We start from the raw sequence: 18,476 nt of genomic DNA on the forward strand, positions 1-18,476 counted from the left end.
AGGAAATGAGGCCGTTCCACCAACTAATTAATTAGCCCCAGTAGAAAGAAATGAAGCATCCTCATCAGAGAGATTAAACATGACGTATGATACATGCTGTAAACAGTCATACATGTGGTCAAGTGACGGAAACGGGAAATATGTGTGTCACAACAGTAAAAAAATCATCATGGATGAAAGGCATATTGACAGAATATACAGAATATAGATTGTATCATAACACCATGACCTAGATGTGTGTGTGTGTGTGTGTGTGTGTGTGTGTGTGTATTGTGGGTGTAACCGCACACGAGCGCCAACAATTAGTCATTTAGTTTATTAGTCAATCAGCTGAATAGTCATCTGCTAAAGTAACGTGCCACTCCTCCAGTACAAAGGATTAGAAAAGATGGATGGAAGATCATAAAGAAACTGAGGACCTCATCCAGCAGTGTGAGGCGGTAAAAGCATTGCTCCATCTTCAGCTTTCATGTTTATTTTTTTTATACCTGCTCTGAGGATGCTGTGTTTTTTTTTTGTTTTTTTTTGCCCACATTTATCTGTCTGTGCGTCTGTGAGAAGTGTACTTCTAAGGGTAATGGATGGATTTGGGTTGTAGGGTATGGCCCAGAGGAGAAATGATTTTCTGGATTGAGGATTAAAATAAAAACAATGGTTAACTTCGCAGGATAGAGAAGTGTGTTGACACTGCAGGGTTCTGAGCAGCCTCAGTGGAGGTTTACACTCCAGTGATTCAAGGTTTCATCACATTTTAATCAGCAGCAGCAGCAGCACATAATGCCATTCAGTCTTTTGTGGCGGTGTTTATTTAGAAGTGTTTGTGGTCAGTCTTTAAAGGAAGTGGGGGGAAATCGCTGCCTCTGTTTGTCAATCAACTTTGTCAGCTCAGAAAATAAATACACTCAGGTAACGATGCCAGACCACAACGAAGGAGCTGAGTTACTCCGAGAATTCCAAAGTTGCCTCAGTCCATCTCTACTCAGTGTAGAGGAAGCAGTAGGAACATGAAAAAACCACATTGTCGTGTGTTTTATTGCAGTTCTGGTTTCACATAATCAGGTAGTATTGTTTGTACTTGAGCAAACCATGCAGCAGACTTCCTCTCTATTACACTGAATGTGATTTATTGATGGGGATGTGTTTGCCTTTCTTCTTACCAGCGTGGATTCCCATGCGTGTCCTTTTGTATTATTCATTTCTGTGTTTGGGAGTTTGATTTCAGGATAATGGATGAGATGACATGGGCAAATGAAGAGGATGATGAAGATACAGTATGTGTGTGTGTGTGTGTGCACCTTTGGTAACACCCTGTTTTTGTAAATGTGCCCTGAGGCTCATCATTGTGTGAGTTGTGTTTGGCCTAATGGCTGCATTCTTGGGACTAAATGGAGTGTTCTTAATCCATTGATATCTACACACAAACACACACACACACTCTCATACCGAGCTCATGTCTTCCCTCGGGGCCTCTTTGTAGGAAGCAGACTGGTGGCCGACGGTACAGACTGTCTCATGTTTGCAAATCTTCTCTCTTTAAAATGTCATCACAAATGTTAACATCCCAGACAGAAATAGCTGTTGGCATCGGAGCCTTTTTGCATTCTGCATTAAATGTGTATCTGCGCCGCGTCTGTGACATCATCCAGCGAGACACAAAATGTGGAATTTGAGACTGCCTTTCTTTTTTCCTTCTCCCCCTCTTCTCTTTGGCCGTAGCCAGCATTTTTCAGATAATTTTTTCCCCTCTAGCTGACAGAAAGCACACATTTGGTCTGCAGGCGACACGAGGCTTTGGAAACCATCCTCTGAGTTGTGTGGAGGATCAGCTTCGGTCTGGAATCAGAGAGCGAATGGCCACGAGTTTTTCTCTGTTTCTGCGATATAATCCTCAAAGGATTCACTTGGTCTGTATGATGGTCATATCTAATCTGTACAGGATTGGACTTGTGGGGCAGCGAGTGTGACTAAGCCAAGGTTGTTGCCATGGTTACCTTAGGACCAGGGATAATCATTGGGCCAGGCATCTGGATTCAGGAAAGGCATAGTGAGAGGGAGATGTTTTTGAGAGGTTCAGAACTTCATCACACTTCTGATCTTCATGGCTTCTTCTATGCTGCTCATGAACATTTGATCAACTACTTTAGCTGCATTAGCGCCAACATTACAGTTTTATTTGAATTATAGTGACATTTGTGTGAATTTTACTTTTTATTTGACAATACTGATACTGATCTTCTCATGTTAAAGCAATCGTTTGTCATTAAAGATAGTGTTGGCTCTGTCAAAAAGTAAAAAAGGAAAGATATGACCTTGATTTGTGACCCTATTTTGCCCAATCTTCATCTATAGCGAGTGGAACGGTTCGGTTCAGTATGGTACGTATTTTTGTGCGTTTCCATTAAGAATTGTACCAAAATATTGGCCCCAACCATTCAGTACCCTTCCCTTGGGGTACCAGAGTAAAATGGTATGGTCTGGGAAGAGCTAGACCAGCTCTAGCCACGATAGTCAGCAGCTGATTGGTCGAAACACGTAACTTCATTGTGACGGGTGTTTCTTCAATTCCAGCAGTATGTTGTCTGACTGTTTTGTTGAGACAAAAAGTCCTTTGTTGTTGTCTGCTGTGTCACGTTCATTGTTGTTGTTTGTTGTCATCGCACGTACATCGTCACTCTACGTATCTCGCTGACGTCACCTACCGTTCTGTCTAATTGAACTTCACCATTATGGAAACACGGCTAAAGAACCTTTTGTTTTCCTCTCTCAGTCTCCAGGTGGAGAGGTGAGCACCAGCTTAGAGGCGTTCTCTTACTGTGTCATCCAGAAAGCAGTGGAGCGTTCAGTGCCAGAGGTCTTGACTGGGCAACGTAATAATTTAGAAGCTGGGATTTGCTCCAAATTGAGCTGCTAGTTTCTGTTGTGTCGCCCTAAAACCATAATGCCTAACACATTTGATATAAAGTAAACTTGTATTGCAGTTCACACAGTAGTTCTGTTGTTTTTTCTGGTTTTCCCCATTTGTTTTTCATGGTAGATATTTTCGAGTGCAAATTATATTATCATATAATACATGTTTGCTTTTCAGTGTACAGATCTCACTTCTGCTGCGCACCCTTCAGAATGAACTGTCTGACCACTTCATGGCTGTGTTGTTTCTCACAAACCGCGTCGTCTCATTTGGGACGAGGCCCATGTGCTATAATGAAGGGTTGAACCAGCTGTGCACCCTGCAGCGCCCCGTCATTAGCAGGCGTTGCACTTCAGCCACAGGACACACTAAGCTACTTGACAGTTGTCTCTTCTGCTTGTTTTTGTCCTTTGACATCAAGGCTTGAAGGTAATATAGGCAGCCCTGCATCTTTAGACTCTCCACAGAGTGAAGTACAGTGTGGTGCATGTGTATGTGATCTCTGGTATTTTGAATGGGAGGATTGAAAGTTGGTCTTATTCACAGTAGTAGCAAGTTGCCAGTGAGTTAAACTCATACAACCTTCTTAAATAAACCTGACACAATAGACTGCAGCCAAGTGTAATAGGACAAAGAGACGTGTTACTAGTAGCTGTGGGTCAAAATATCGATTTGGTGATATATCGTCATCCTTCCTCGTGCAATACAATCTTAATTAACAAATGAAGGCGCTCTAAAGTAAACCGCCCCTGCCGCGTGTAGCTACTTGATGTCTGCTCACGGTGGCGCTGCTCAAATAATTGAGGGGAAACTTGAGCGGAAGTTACTTGGCAAAAGAAGAGGGAGTTCACAGCGGGATTATACATAGACTTTATGCACTTTGTTCTCTATGTTGTGATTAGAGAAATCCCCATTTCTTCCGTTATCGTGATGTATTGCTATATGAGTGTCTTGCAATATATTGATTATCACAGAATCATTGTATCGTGATATTATTGGTATCGTGGACCATGTACCATGTATCGCATGGTATCCCCCGTAGTTAGCAAGGACATTAATTTGGGTACCATTCCAGATTTTAAAGAGCCAGCGTCCTGCTGCTGTTAGTGTAGTTTCATTTTAATACTGCATGCACATCTCCTGAATTTCCTGGTTGTATTCTAATAAAGAGATTAAGAAATAATTGTATATGGTCATTAAAACATTGCTTTAACAACAAATCTAATGTTGGCCAAGGACGTTTGCACAGTACTATATCATAAGAGGATGTGCTAATCTTTTGCTGGTGTGCACATTTAAACTGACCAGCTCCGCAGATGATTCACGCAGAGGAGGCTGAAGCAAGTGAAAACTCTGGGGTGGAAGTGAAAGTGCCATGTTTTCCTCTGCATGTCACGACTCACTAGAGCAGAATGAGGACCTTGAAACATCTTCCTCTTTAGCTAATTGAAGACTCATTTCCTTTTTGGGTTTCTGGGTGAGAGGGAGGTTCAATGGTGTGTGGTTCAGTCAGAACTGAGAAATTAAATTAACATCTTACGACAGTGAGAGAGTGGAAAAATCGGGGAGGGAGATGATGTGAGCGACTGCCAACAAACCGAGGCAAAGCCCCTTGTATTGTTATTGAGTCCAAGCTGCTTGACTTAGCTGAAACACAGTCTGGTGCACACAATAGGTGAGGCTGAAGCAAACAATACAGGCTTTTCCTCAGAGGACAAATCAAAATGTCAGACAAACCTTTCTCAGAAATTGTACTTCAACTTAACGGAGAGTAATCACCCTCTCCTTAATGAAATATGTAATCTTTTTTTTATGTGTTTACATTTTTAAAAAGGTGCTACAGGACCTGCTCTTGTTAAAAGAGTCAGAGGACAACGCTGGGATCTTCTTCACCTTTTGAGTGAAGCGTCACAAGCCTGTAAACACACTTTGTGAGAGATCAGACATCTGGTCGGGGGCAAATTCTTCTTCTATTTTTCCAGTGATCTCAGATTTTTGCGTTACCCCCCCTTTCAAAACATGAACTCTGCCTCAGGTTGGATTAAGGCCCAGACAGACATTTGACATGGGTCACCAACTTTAATTCACCTGTAAATATTAGTTTTCTCTGTGATAGTAAACAGTAATCCCAGCCCTTATCCACACCTCTCTCCTCCCACTCTGCTCTGTAAAACTATTTATAACCAATTTGTGTTGTAAATGCTCCAGATGTTTGTAATTGAAGTCAGTGACTGGCTGTCTGTGTCTGTGTGTGTGTGTGTGTGTGTGTGTGGTCAACCTTGGAGATCTCAGACCTCCATGTTTGCTCTTCCTCTGTTTGTCTTTGCCGATCGTGGGGGACATGACGGTTCCTCTTCCCATCACTCGGATGGTTCCACTGCTCTGTCAGCACCACAGTGACGTCCATCCTGCCTTCTTCACATTTTATTCAATAGTATAAGGAATAACTGTAAAGGCCACAAGTGTGATACAGATAAGACTTGTTTTAGTTGATTCTAAAACAATACAGTGACTGCGCTTTTGATTTCTGAAAGACGCTTTGTCTGTATCAACAAAATCACCCTTCACACAAAACATGGAAGGTTCCACAGAGCCACCGCTTTAATGACCTCAACAGCACATTCAAAATATGTGGGTGCACAAAAACCTGCACATGTGGCTGCTTTAGTCTGAGGCTGGCTAAGGAGAACTTCTAAAGAAGACTAAAGCTCGTCTTTTCCTTTTAAAGGTTAAAGCAATGAAGATAATAACAGTCGGAGGAAATGAACTTGAGCCCCGGCAGACAGCATGTCACTTCAGATTCCAGTAAATCTGTTGAGACTTCAAGAGCCACTGTCAAAAGCAGTGAGCAACATTTTTGCCACAGACATGCGATCCAACAACCCCCCTCTGGTGATCGTCATCTGCCTTCTATTGTTTGAAAGACATGGCGCTGGGATTTCATGTGGCACCCTTGTTTTGCTTTGCATTTTTTGGTTTCAGGCCATTTCAGTTCTAATGCCCTTCATCTTAAAGCCATTTTGGCTCCACCCACAAATATTGCAAACCACGTTCATGAAAAAAAAAACCAAAAAAACAAAAAAACTCAAACACATGCACTTTCAATCAAACACATAAACACACACACACACCAGTGCATGCATGAAGGCAGTGTTTCCCAACCCTCTGGGAACACCGCCCTCCATGTTTTAGATGATTCAAATGGTCAGCTCGCTCGTCACCAAGCTCTGCAGAAGCCCGATAACGAGCTGTTCATCTGGATCAGGTGTGTTAGAGCAGGGCAACATGTAAACATGCAGGGCAGTGTTCCCTGAGGACCAGGGTTGGGAAGCACTGCATTAAGGGCTGACCTGATTTGTCCCACCCCCCCACGTCTAAGGCATGGTATGTGGACGTGAAGCTGAAATGACAGGCCTGCTGGAGGGAAACGGCCTAAGGTTCACGTCCTGTACGCCGAGGAGCCACATTTTGCATCCTTACTGAAAGACATGAGTGACCCCGTTTTCCAAACCAACACATGCACATGTGTCGTGACACGTTTGGTTTTCCATAGGCCGACATTGTTGCCACTATTGGTGCCAGATTGTCACTGCTTTGATGCCCCGTACTCCTCCATTCATTGCAGTACAAAAGTGATGCATATGGCACTGTAGCTGTTAAGTATTATACCCAGACTCTGTATAAAACTGGGAAATATAGGAGTAGAAAGAAAAAAAGCTGTTTCAAATTAGAGGTTAAAAAAGAATTGCACCCTTTGTAGTCATTTAAGACACTCTGACAATTTACATGTTGGACCTTTTATAGACGATCATAAACAAGGCAGTTTAGAGTGAGTACTACCGTATGAAAAGTCATTTGTGTCTCTAATTTCAGCCGCTATTCTCACACTGATATCAGTCTCCTTGACATCTAGAGCTCTTTAGCTCTGCAACAGGAATAAAGACCGGCGTTTATCTGAGCATTGATTGTTTGAAAATGAAAAATGTGGACGTCTAATGCGCAAAACAGTGAGGCCAATATCGATTGGCGTCCAACAGACACAAGTCTCGGCACAGAACTGTGGGGCCAGCGTGAAAAAGGGGTGGAAACAGGAGGATCAATGAGGATGAGGGAAGCATGAGTGACTCTGTGACCTTGGTGAGGTGGATGGGGTTTTGTAGCATTGTTTGGAAAGTAGGACTGTTCATTTTGGGTATCTGTAGAGCAGATACAGGCACAAATGATTGTACCTCTGTGGTCGCTATGTTGACATTTCAGACGCAGGTTTCCTCACTTAAGCTGAAGCCTGTGTGTCTTGAATCTTGTCTGTTGTTTCTGTCTGCCTTATTAAGTTCTACAGTTTCATTTTCCACAGTTCTGTGGTGTTCAGTAGTACCTCAGCAATAACTCTGCTGGATGGTGCTAAGCTGACTGTACCTTGGAGCCAAAGCTGTGGGCAGATCCTCTCTTCTTCTTCTCCTTCTTCTTCTTCTGCAGAAATCCTCTGCAAAGTCGCTTTAATGCAAACACATTTAGGGCTGTTTCTATTGGCCTTGTTCAGATTGTTGGGGAGGATCATTCAATCAGTCGCGTTTACGTTTAGTCTACGTGACAACTGCGAGACAGGAGCAGGAGGTGTTTGGTATAAGCTCCCTGGAAATTGAACCATCTTAATGGTTAAAGATGGTTAAAATAATAATGCAGCTAGATTTAGAAAGTCTCCCATTCTGGCTTCCCTCCACTGGCTCCCAGTCCACAACAGGGTGCCTGACAAAAGAACACAGCACATTTTAAGTGGCTGCATCTGCATCTGACTTTATAAAGCCACTTTTTGTTAATGTCAATCTTTTAATCTGCTGTGATAATGAATTTGAATGACAATACATCAAGTCAAAGGCTTTTCTCAGCGAATGTCGCGCTTAACTCGAGGCTGAAGTTTTTTTACGGTGACCAGTGAAGACTTCACAGTAGCAGCTCCCATATTGCGAAATGGTTTGCCACTTCACAAGCCTCATCACTTCCTGTTTTTGAAGTCTGTCTTATCTTATCTCTTATCTTTTCTCTTTGGCATTGGACTGTGTGTGAGTCTGACCGTGTGTGACCTACCTCTCACTTGTTTTGGTGTGTGTGCTCTGTTTGTGTTTTTAAATGTTTGCTTTATTGTTGTACACCACTTAGGTGAACCATGTTGTTTGCATCCTGCCATTGTCTTAATCAGTAACTCCATGTAGACAGAACACACATTTTCTCTGACGTGATGTTTGAGTGATGACTGTGTGAAATGACACAGTGGAGACACACACTGCAGAAGTCTCTGTTGGTCAGACTGAACATCAGGCAGAAGGCCTGCAGGACACGCCCCTCCATCCTGCAGGGAGGTTGACATTTTGTGTCTGCTCACAGGCTGGGATCAATAACGACTCACTGCTCATCACTTATAGAGAGTTATCTGTGTCTCCTGGGCTTTGGTTTGCTCCATCCACAAATGTTTTTACCTCTTTACCAAATGTTTGTGCTGGAGTTTTTTTTATTCACTTTCACCATTCTGTAATCAGTGGTTGTGTGTTTGTGTTTGATGGGTTATTGATAAGTTATCGCTGGGTCTGTTGTTGATGAGCAGGAAGTGTGGGCATTTAAAGTGTTCTTCTCTACTCTGAAAACAGAGTTTACCACTAACTACGGCTAATTCAAGATAATATATACAAGATGACATATTAACGTGATTAAAAATGCCATATTACAAACACATATACAGGTTTATATAGTTTTCATCTTCTTCCTCATTTGGTGATTGTTTGGCGTCAGTGTGATTTATCTGAGATTACGATTGTATGTTCTAATGCAGACTAATTCATTTTTTGGGCTACTGCTCGATCTACAGCTGCCTTTTTAGCTCAAAAAATAATCATATCAAAAGGAGACGGAGACAGAAGGGAGTGTTTTGGGAAATAAAAAAATGTAACCTTGTTAAACTCAAAGGGGTAAAAAAAAAAAAAAGCTTTTTCCATTAAGATCCTTGACTCGAGACAATGTAAGATGACCCAATAATAATATCACTTAAAGAGGATTCAAGATGGCATATGCCACAAATTTACTCCAATCAACATGTAACCATAGCAACAGATGCTCAGATGACGACAGATTGTAGCAAGGAGGGAATCTTCAATCAATACAGCTCCCGGCAGTGACAGCAATGTACTGTGTGTGTGTGTGTGTGTGTGTGTGTGTGTGTGTGTGGCCTGTTAAAGATGTAACACCACTTCTCTCCTGCTCTTCAGTTCCCATTTGGGGATGATATCACTTTGACCTGCACAGACACGTACAGGATTCACACACACATGCCTACACACACACACGCACACACACACACACACACACACACACACACACACACACACACACACACACACACACACACACACACACAGATAGGTGCCTGCTCTAAATGCCAATACTGCGCATGTGTGTTGTGAAGGAAGAATGCACCCTCTCCTCTCCTCTCCTCTCCTCTCCTCTCCACTCACACACGATGGAAACACATTGCTTGCACAGTATGTCAATTCAGAAGGGGCAACTTGTGCACGTATACAGTATTTGTTTTCTGTTTCTAATTCACGGGTGGACCTCAGTGTGCTGCTGTGTGACTCTGTTATGTTTTCAGACTCATTTTCTGTGTGTGTGTGTGTGTGTGTGTGTGTGTGGCCTCAGTTCTTCTGGAATTCAGGGATACACACCCCCCCCCCCACACACACACACACAAGGCATTTATTATGACACAGTATACATTTTTTCAATTTAAACCATTAACTTTCCAGTGAACGTTTGCCTGAACACATTTTCACTTGTTCACTAACGCTCACACAGACAGTTAACTTGTGTGTTCGCTCCCCAAAAGAGAGCTGAGCTTCCCCCAGTGAGTGAAAGTCAAAACAGGAACTTTTCTAATGTTAAACTGAAAGATAAATCTATAATATCATATTGAAATGTATAATTTTTAATGACCATCCTGTCATGAGTGACTGCCACATACTTGAGGACATGAGTCGGGATGTGTTGTTTGTGTCTGTGCGTCATTTCTACCCAGATTGTTTAATTTTTCATATCCACACTGACGTAGGAATTCTAATATCTTCATTTCTTTTCTTTACGCCACGTCTTAAGAGCTAAAAATGCTCAGGCAGTCGTCCAAACTCATCTGGGACAGCTAATGATACAGTTGTTGATAACGCCGCAAATATGATGTGATCTATTGTGCATGTGGAAGGAAAAATGACACAAGATGCTCTCAGTTCCTACAGAGCAGATGTGCACATCTGGTCTGTTGTTGTTGTTGGTACATCTTTGCTTGTGTCAGGTGGAAGACGTTGAGGAAAAGGGAAAAAATGTCACTGGTTTATGTCCTTCACACACATTTTAGTCTCGGATATGATGCAACTTTGTGTTTGCGGATATTTTCTGACCTTTAAAAAATGTCAGGTTTAGATAAAGAAACTGTAGCCAAGCAAAAATGAAAAAGAGGACTGAAGATGAAATATATAATATTTACTATGACAAATACAGGACTATTGAAGTTACTGTGTAGACGCTTCCATTTGTGCAGCTGACTCGCACGTCTGAAGTCCGAGGCCGATGGTGAGGTGTGAGAACACAGAGTGCGTTTGGCGAGTGTAAGTTGGTGTTTACTGTCCCCGCAGAACAGCAACAGAAGCCACAGGCCGAGATGAGGGTTGAACCTGCCGACAGTTAAATGAACCCCCCTGTCAGTCTCCCGTTCTCCTCATTCTACGCAAACCCCGGGTTTGATTAAAGTTCAGCGCAAGCCTCAAGTTCGGCATGAAAAGGGAAACACACGCCTGTGCTGAAAGACGTGGAGTGAATGTATGTGTGGTTGAGTGTGTGGAGCCGTGCGCAGGAATGCTGAGGTTTGGTGTTTATTGCTCTTGTACTGGTGAGAAGTGACTGTGGGAGAGGAGGGGGTGTTGCTGTTTACCAGCCAGACTCTGAAGACCTGTAAGACCAGCCTCTCATCTGCATTTAAAATCTTTGGATGTGTGCCGGGCCCAGACAGATTTCTGTGTTTTTATATGATCTTAAAAGCTCCTTCTCTCTCCTCTAATGTATTATGGGTTGTTGTTTTTTTAGAAGCACAGTAATTTACTGCATGTTTGCTGCACAGCTGCCTCAGGAACACTATCAGCTTTTATTCCGTTTCTGTACCAAATAAAGATCTGGAGATGTAGCGGCATCAAAGATGAGAGACCTACCAAGGTCCTTGAAAAGAAACAGCTGTGGTGCCTTTGAACAGCTGAGATAAATGAGATGTTCATGAGTCACAAGATCTGAGTCCAAGTTAAACCGAAAATCTTTTTTTATTAAAGATCACATCTCGATTTTTTCAGGAACCACAGACGCTAAACTCAGGAACAACGCGAGGGACAAATGCAATTGATCCTGTTTGTGTTTCTTCAGCATCTGAAGAAGTTGGTAAAACAAGTTGTAATGTTTGGTCATGGCTCCTGGGCCAGTGGTGAGTCAACATCTGGAACGGGAACAGTTTTTGGCCAAAAAACAAAATTGAACTTAAGTTATTGCTGCCATTACAAGGAAAGCTGCTTGAGAGTGTGCCGTGCCAAGTCCAACATTCAACACAACAGTCCATAAAAAAACATATAATACTCTAAATAAGAACATATTTTATTCTTGAACTATGAAATAAAACACAAACAAATATGTCCCACAAAAGCAATGATAAACAGTAAGCATTGAATCACTGGAGGTCTCTTATAGTTGCGTACATCAGGTTTTTCCATAGTCTTTAGACTTTACACTGGAAAAAAGCAGAAGATGTTTGTTTAAGACAAAACTTTGGGATATAAATGCTGAAAGTGTTGAGACTTTAAAGAAGAGGTGGTGAAAATGAATTAAAGTATATATATGTTGACTATATAGCCACGTCATTGCCTATAAGTGATGCACAATAGTTTGTCCAATCTGGCGATCTATACTTTTAATAGTATGTGAAAACGGTGAGGCGTGTGGTGCAGGAGGATCAGTGGGTTGTCTGCTAACCAGAATGTCAGTGGTTTGATCCCCAGCTTCACTAGATTACATGCAGAAGCATCTCAGGGCCAAATTCTGAGCCCCAAATGGCTGTGTGAATGTTCATGTAGAAAACAGCACTGCATATAGAAAAGTGTTCTATAAATATCCAGTGTGTAAAAATTTGGTGAAATTTTTATATATTATACTTCATTTTTTAATTTTAAGTGTACAATATCATTGTATAATTAATATCAGGATCTCGTTTTGGATCACTGTTATCTGTCATCACTGTTAAAGTCATGATCAGAATCAGAATACTTATACATGTACAGTTAGAAGAAAGAAAGTACCAAATATTATAGAAAATAGAAAAATTACAATAGAATAACAAAGCAAAAGGCAGGGATATATATATCCCATAGAAAAATAATACCCATGCCTCCTATAAACAGAGCAATAAACAGTCTATATAATGCATGAAATGTAAGTACAATACTCCTTATTATTAAACAGCGCAGCATGTGACAAATAAGAACATGGGTAGCAGTTAAACTCTGTACAGAATGTGCTGATATGGGAGTGTGCAAAATATTGTTATGTGTAGTTAATGCTGTTAAAGGAGGAGGAGTTATGAGTCTGAACTCAGCAAAAGAACAACACTGGTCATATTTCATGCTTTTATCTGAACATTAAAACAAGGGAATGCACTCAATAATGCAACAAAGAAAGAAAGAAAAAACACCGCAGTTAATGGACACACGTGACCACAGAGGAGACATTGTGGATCAGGCCACAGGGTTGTTTTCTGGGAAGTTATGGTGGGTAATTAATTTGCCAATACCTGAGAGCAACCAGAGGCACTTTGAAACTGAAGCTCTCTGATATTAGACAATTCCTGCAACTCATTGTCCCAGAGCCGGATCTTTAGTGAGTTTAACAAATGTCCATCAACATTTACAGTAAAACAACCACACTCTCTGAAGAAGACCGGCTCTCAGTGGTCCTGACCCAGAGCTGAACCCGCCCACCAGTCACATGACGGGCACACTGTCCATAAGACATCCTCTACTCTTTCAGCTTCTCCTCATTTCAGAGCTCTCGCTCATTCCTCCACTTCTGTCTGTCCGCGGCCTTATCTCCACGTGTTGTCAGCGCTTCACATTCAGCCATGTCAAAACACGAGGGCAGAAGACATTTAGGCTCTGTCACGTCACCACCTCCTTCTTTATTATCTTTAATCTAATTTGTCTTTGTGTCAGACTTGTATCACAGGTTCATCCATCATCATCATTGAAAAACTCTGTAAATGCCAAACAGACAGCATTAAAGAATTATGGCGTAGAGCTGCAACTAAGAGACTGAAAACTCTTTCTCTCCAGTCTTCTGTTCAGGAGTTTTAGGGGTGATATGGTTTAATAATGCACCATAGAGTGATTTAAATGATTTCTTTGCGCTTTAACACCCATTCACTCATGACTTACTATGAGGTACCCGAGATGTCTTTGTCCCTTTTATCTGTGGATGCAGAAATTCACTGAAAAGCTCTGCAAAAAATCGAATATTCTTATGTTGAAGGTTAAAATTGATGGAACCCATTGGTTAATAATAAGTGGGTCAGTTTTTCTCATGCCTACTGTTGCTGACTATTGTTCTCTGTTTAAGTAATATCACTTGATCAAGCATATTCTAATATTCCACACTACAAAATAAGTAATTAAAGTATGTATGATTCGTGCTGATATCGTATCGGCCAATACTTAAGGCTGCAATATCGTATCGGAAGTGAAAAAGTTGCATCAGTACAACCTTAGTCAGCACCACCTCATGTGATTTGTCAGAGCCTCAGAGCTGGTATTTAACCTTGACTCCTCTCTCTGAGCTTTGACCTCTGAGGACTATCCATCAGTTCCCACTCCTCGTCGCCTGAAGGATTAAACACAACCTCCCATCTCCTCCTGAGGCTTCTCAGCTTTGCTGGTTCCCAAAGCCTCTCGGTTCATTTTCTCCACACTGCTCGATCCTCTGCTCCTCTCAGAAGAGTTTACAAGGGTGGTGTCAGTTCAGCGTGGGGTTGTAGGTTTCTAGGCAACAAAGCAGCCTGGGAAGAATTAATATTGCCGTATATCAATTTTGGGGGAAAGGGTCATATCCCAAAGTAGGGATTTCACCTACTCTGCTGTCGTTTAAACTAGTAATCTGCAATATCCTTTTTTTTTTGGTTCTCTCATCATAGTGAATGTTATTTATTATTTGTGCAGCAGAGTGACTTATACCTTTTAATAGCAATGAATTCTGAATTAGTGCAGCTGCAGAGCTTTTTCATTGAAAAAAGCTGCTGCAGTAAGTGTATTTTCTCACATTTGTCTGTAGGCGTGTCCCATGTTAGTGTGTCTGTGTCTGTCACTCCTTGTCATCGCGGCATTCGCTTGTCTTCTGACCGTGAGGGCTTGAAGACAAATGTCAGAGAGTCCTATCTTCCACCTCATTGAGCTGGACTCACGGCCGAGGTCAGATAACCGATGAAGGCAGCTCAGCCGGAGGCTTATAACTGCTGAGTTCTTAATTCAGATTGAAAAAAAGAAAAAAGAAGCAGCTGTGTGTGTGGATCATGAACACATGGTCAGGTGTTGTCCAGCAGTGCCAATAATGCATGGAGGTCTGGATCGAGACATTTGCTGGAGTTGGCTGCTCACAGTATCATAAACGCAGTGGGAGATAGTCGGGTGGGATGCTTTCACAACAGCAGGAGGATCTTCTTTGGATCCAGATGAGGGGCTGGACCTTGGCTTGAATATGCAGGAAGCAGAACACTCGCCCATTTACTTGCTGTGGATCCAGCTGTGTTCTCTCATGAGCTCACTGCAATATTAACTGAAGATTATACCAGGGAGCGGGCAGGAGAGTCTCCAGCGGTGCTTCTCGTGCGCAGGCTGATAACGGATTTAGTTTTATTTGCACACACACCCTTTAGTTATCGTGAATTAGACGCTTCCTTTTTGTCACACCAGTCATGAACACACACATACTGGACACAGGAGCAGTGGGCAGCACTTATCGGTTCCCGGGGAGCAATGGAGGCTGGGTACCTTGCTCAGCTCTTGACCTGTGCGAGGATTAGATACGAAGTAGATCGCCAAGAGAGTCAATAGTCAAGATATAAAAAGCACTACAATTTTCTCTAATAGAGCACTTGAGGTGTGTTTTTAATGACTTGTCAAAAACAATGTGCAGTAACACAAGTAGTAACACAACCACTCCCTCTCAAGGTTGGTACAGGCCGTCAGTCAGCTGTGTTTTCGATCAGGTGGTGCCTGAAGGAGGTGCCTTTTTAGAGCTGTAATCACAATATAATAACACTGTGATCCTTAAGCTTAAGGCTATCACATCATCAGATGCTCATACCTTCCCATGGCTAACCTCAGAGAATATTTGCGTTCACACAGCCTCTCCCAACATTTGCCAGAGACTCTCTGGAGTTCGGTGCGTGCCTGAAAGTAGCGTCAACGTCTCTAATCGTCCACTACGACATTAGAATTTGCTCTTTGTGTGTTATACTTTTTTTAAATATGTACTCTGCTTCTTTATTTGTGAAACAAACACCCAAAAGGAAACAATTAGACTGCACGTATGAGCGGATTCTAGCTCTATTTACATTTACGTTTTTGCATAAGAGACGTGACGCTCTGCCCTTTTACTCATGTGAGGAACTCATTAGTGTTCCAGTGGTGCTGGTGTATAGGGAGTGTTGAGTCTTCTCTGATCTGCCTCTGTTTCTCCTCTCTGTCTTTCATGCCTCTACTCCGTCTTTCATCCTGCACAGTTCACGCCTTTGTTTCATACAGATACCCAGCTGTCTCCTCCTCTTTCTCGCTCTCTCTGTCTCTGATGTGCTCCTTCAGCCGTCAGGATCACTCAGACAGCAGGAGGGAGCGGGAGGGTCTGTCTGGGACGCTCGAAGGACAGCTGACTGGCTCATCCTCTTCTTTCTCCCTTGTCTCTGTTTAGCATGTGCACATGTGCTGACATTATCCACATAGGGAAAGAAAGTCATGGTCCCTATTTTTGATGTCATGTCCTGCCCTTGCATTCTGGTTCCTAGGAAACCGCTATGAAAAACAAAATGCAACGTCACGAGTGGAAGAGAAATGTAACAAGACAGTTCATTTTCAGAGATGAATAAGAAAGAGGAAGAGACAGCATGAGACAGGTGAAGCCAGGTAGAAAAAAGCATGGATCAGTTACTTAGTAGATTTCTTTAGTTTGCGATTGTTAGTCATTGTCAGGGTTTTTGCATTTTATGTGTTTTGACCGTTGCACTATGCTTATATTCTTGGTGCAAAGGTCAGAGCCTCTATTTCCCAATGTGAAAAAGAAATATAACTGAATAGAAAACTGATTTTAAACATTTGAAAAAGCAGATAAAAATGATAAAAAAAAACAAGATAATGAGATGGAAAATGTAATTATAACTTACCTGTATCACCTTACCCCCTGAGTTATTATAAACATAAAAACAATCTGTTCATAAACATCATTTAAGTAAATATATAATCATACACCTGCAGATATTCCTAGGCTCCATGTTCCACCGCTTGATTTCTGTCTCATGATCGTCTTATTCAGTATTTCTCCCAAACGACATCTCAATCGTTGAAGTATGTGGAACTCGCCGGAGTGTGTCAGTCAAAAAAGAAAAAGGGAGGGAAAATGGAGTGCTGTGTCCACTATCAACAGGGAAGTGGTGAATTACACCATTGTACTCTCATTACAGCCACTTTTGTGTGGGAGGTGGCAGCTGTTAATCTTGGCACACGGCTGGAGACCTTGGATTATCACATGAGTGCACACACACACACACACACGCGCGGAGGGAGCTAAAGGCTGCCACTGTTCCTCATTGTTTTGAATAGCTATCACTTCTTGTCTATTTGATTTGGTCTCATGCTCTTCTTTTGTGGTGATCGCGACAGTGCTTAGCTTTTAACGATCACACACAGAAAGCCCATTGAGTTGTGTGCTCTGTCATGGGACCCGTGAAATTGCCCTGACTCTTCTGTCCCTGTTGTGATGACATGAAGTGAATTTTTCCTTTGAACTGTTGTTGTTGTTGTTGTTGTTGTTGTTGTTGTGCTGCTTTGCCACCATCATGTTTAACCGCTCCCGTCTTCCCCCCTTTCTCACCTGTGTCCTCCTGTAGTTGGGATGTCCTGAGTCTGTCCTCCGGGCCCAGAGAGCGGTGTGCTGATGGGACCTGCTGCGCCACCATGAGCTTACAAGATGGCAGCTGCGGCTACGCCAGCAGCGCCAACATGGCCACCGCCACTGGCAGCATGCGGCGGCGCCTGGAGGACCAGGAATTCACCCTGCGCGTCTATCCGGGCTCCCTGGCTGAGGGCACCATCTATTGCCCCGTCGGTGCCCGCAAGAACACCACAGCTGCTGAAGCCATCGAATGCCTCATTGACCGGCTGCATCTGGAACGGACAAAGTGCTATGTGTTGGCTGAGGTGAAGGAGTTTGGTGGGGAGGAATGGATCCTGAACCCGGGCGACTGCCCTGTCCAGCGGATGATGTTATGGCCTCGCAGTGCTCTGGAGAATCGCAGCGGCCTGGGCAGCGGCGACGACTACCGCTTCCTCCTGCGGGAGAAGAACCTGGATGGATCTATTCATTATGGGGGCAGCTTGCAGATGTGGCTGCGAGTGACAGAGGAGCGCCGCCGCATGGTGGAGCGGGGTTTCCTTCCCCAGCCTGCGGGGAGCAACCCTCCGTCCGACCTCTGCGCTCTGCCCGAGCTAACGGAACGCGCTATTTTGGAAAGCCTTCGTGCACGCTTCCGCCAGGAGAAGATCTACACTTACATTGGGAGTATTCTTATTGTGATTAACCCTTTCCAGTTCCTGCCAATCTACAATCCTAAATATGTCAAACTGTACGACAACCACGCACTGGGGAAGCTGGAGCCTCATATTTATGCTGTTGCTGATGTGGCATATCATGCCATGCTACAGCGAAGGAAAAACCAGTGCATTGTAATTTCCGGTGAAAGTGGGTCTGGGAAGACCCAAAGCACCAATTTCCTTATTCATCACCTGACTGCACTCAGTCAGAAGGGGTTCGCCAGTGGGGTGGAGCAGATCATCCTGGGAGCCGGGCCAGTGTTGGAGGTAAGAAACTGCACTATTACACTCCCAGTAATAACACTGGTAGAATATTGCCTCTGAATCTCAAATCAAATCACGGCGTAGATTATTTTAATGCATTTATCATAGTAAGGCCGAGACCTTTCAATGTTATAGAAAGAAAGAGAAATCCAACAGGTCACATGATGAGCTAGAACTTGTGGTATTTCATTGTAGGAACCCTTTTAGTTCCTACTTCTCAGTCAAGCAAACAGGAATACCCAATTATGGGGCAGGAAGAGAACTTTTAAGCTGTAGTTTTACTGTAGTTCCAGATTTATTTCCTGAGTGTAGTTAGTTCCTGTGAGCATCTGTTGGAAAATGGCCAAAAGTTAATCTTGTAAACCCTGAGACTGGGTTCAGTT

General features: G+C 42.9%; 1 protein-coding gene across 7 annotated transcripts in view; it reads left to right on the plus strand.

Moving 5' to 3' along the window:
• LOC122775378 (unconventional myosin-IXAa-like) overlaps nucleotides 1–18,476 on the plus strand; it is a 120,650-nt gene that overhangs the window by 13,293 nt on the left and 88,881 nt on the right. For all 7 annotated transcript variants that reach the window (XM_044035211.1, XM_044035214.1, XM_044035217.1 and 4 more), the window contains exon 2: nucleotides 17,127–18,096. In XM_044035211.1, coding sequence (XP_043891146.1) covers nucleotides 17,194–18,096 — 903 coding nt within the window. In that variant the 5' untranslated portion in view covers nucleotides 17,127–17,193. The remainder of the gene's footprint in view (nucleotides 1–17,126; nucleotides 18,097–18,476) is intronic.

The sequence above is a fragment of the Solea senegalensis genome, linkage group LG10, assembly GCF_019176455.1.
Source record: "Solea senegalensis isolate Sse05_10M linkage group LG10, IFAPA_SoseM_1, whole genome shotgun sequence".
NCBI classification, from domain to species: Eukaryota; Metazoa; Chordata; class Actinopteri; order Pleuronectiformes; family Soleidae; genus Solea; species Solea senegalensis.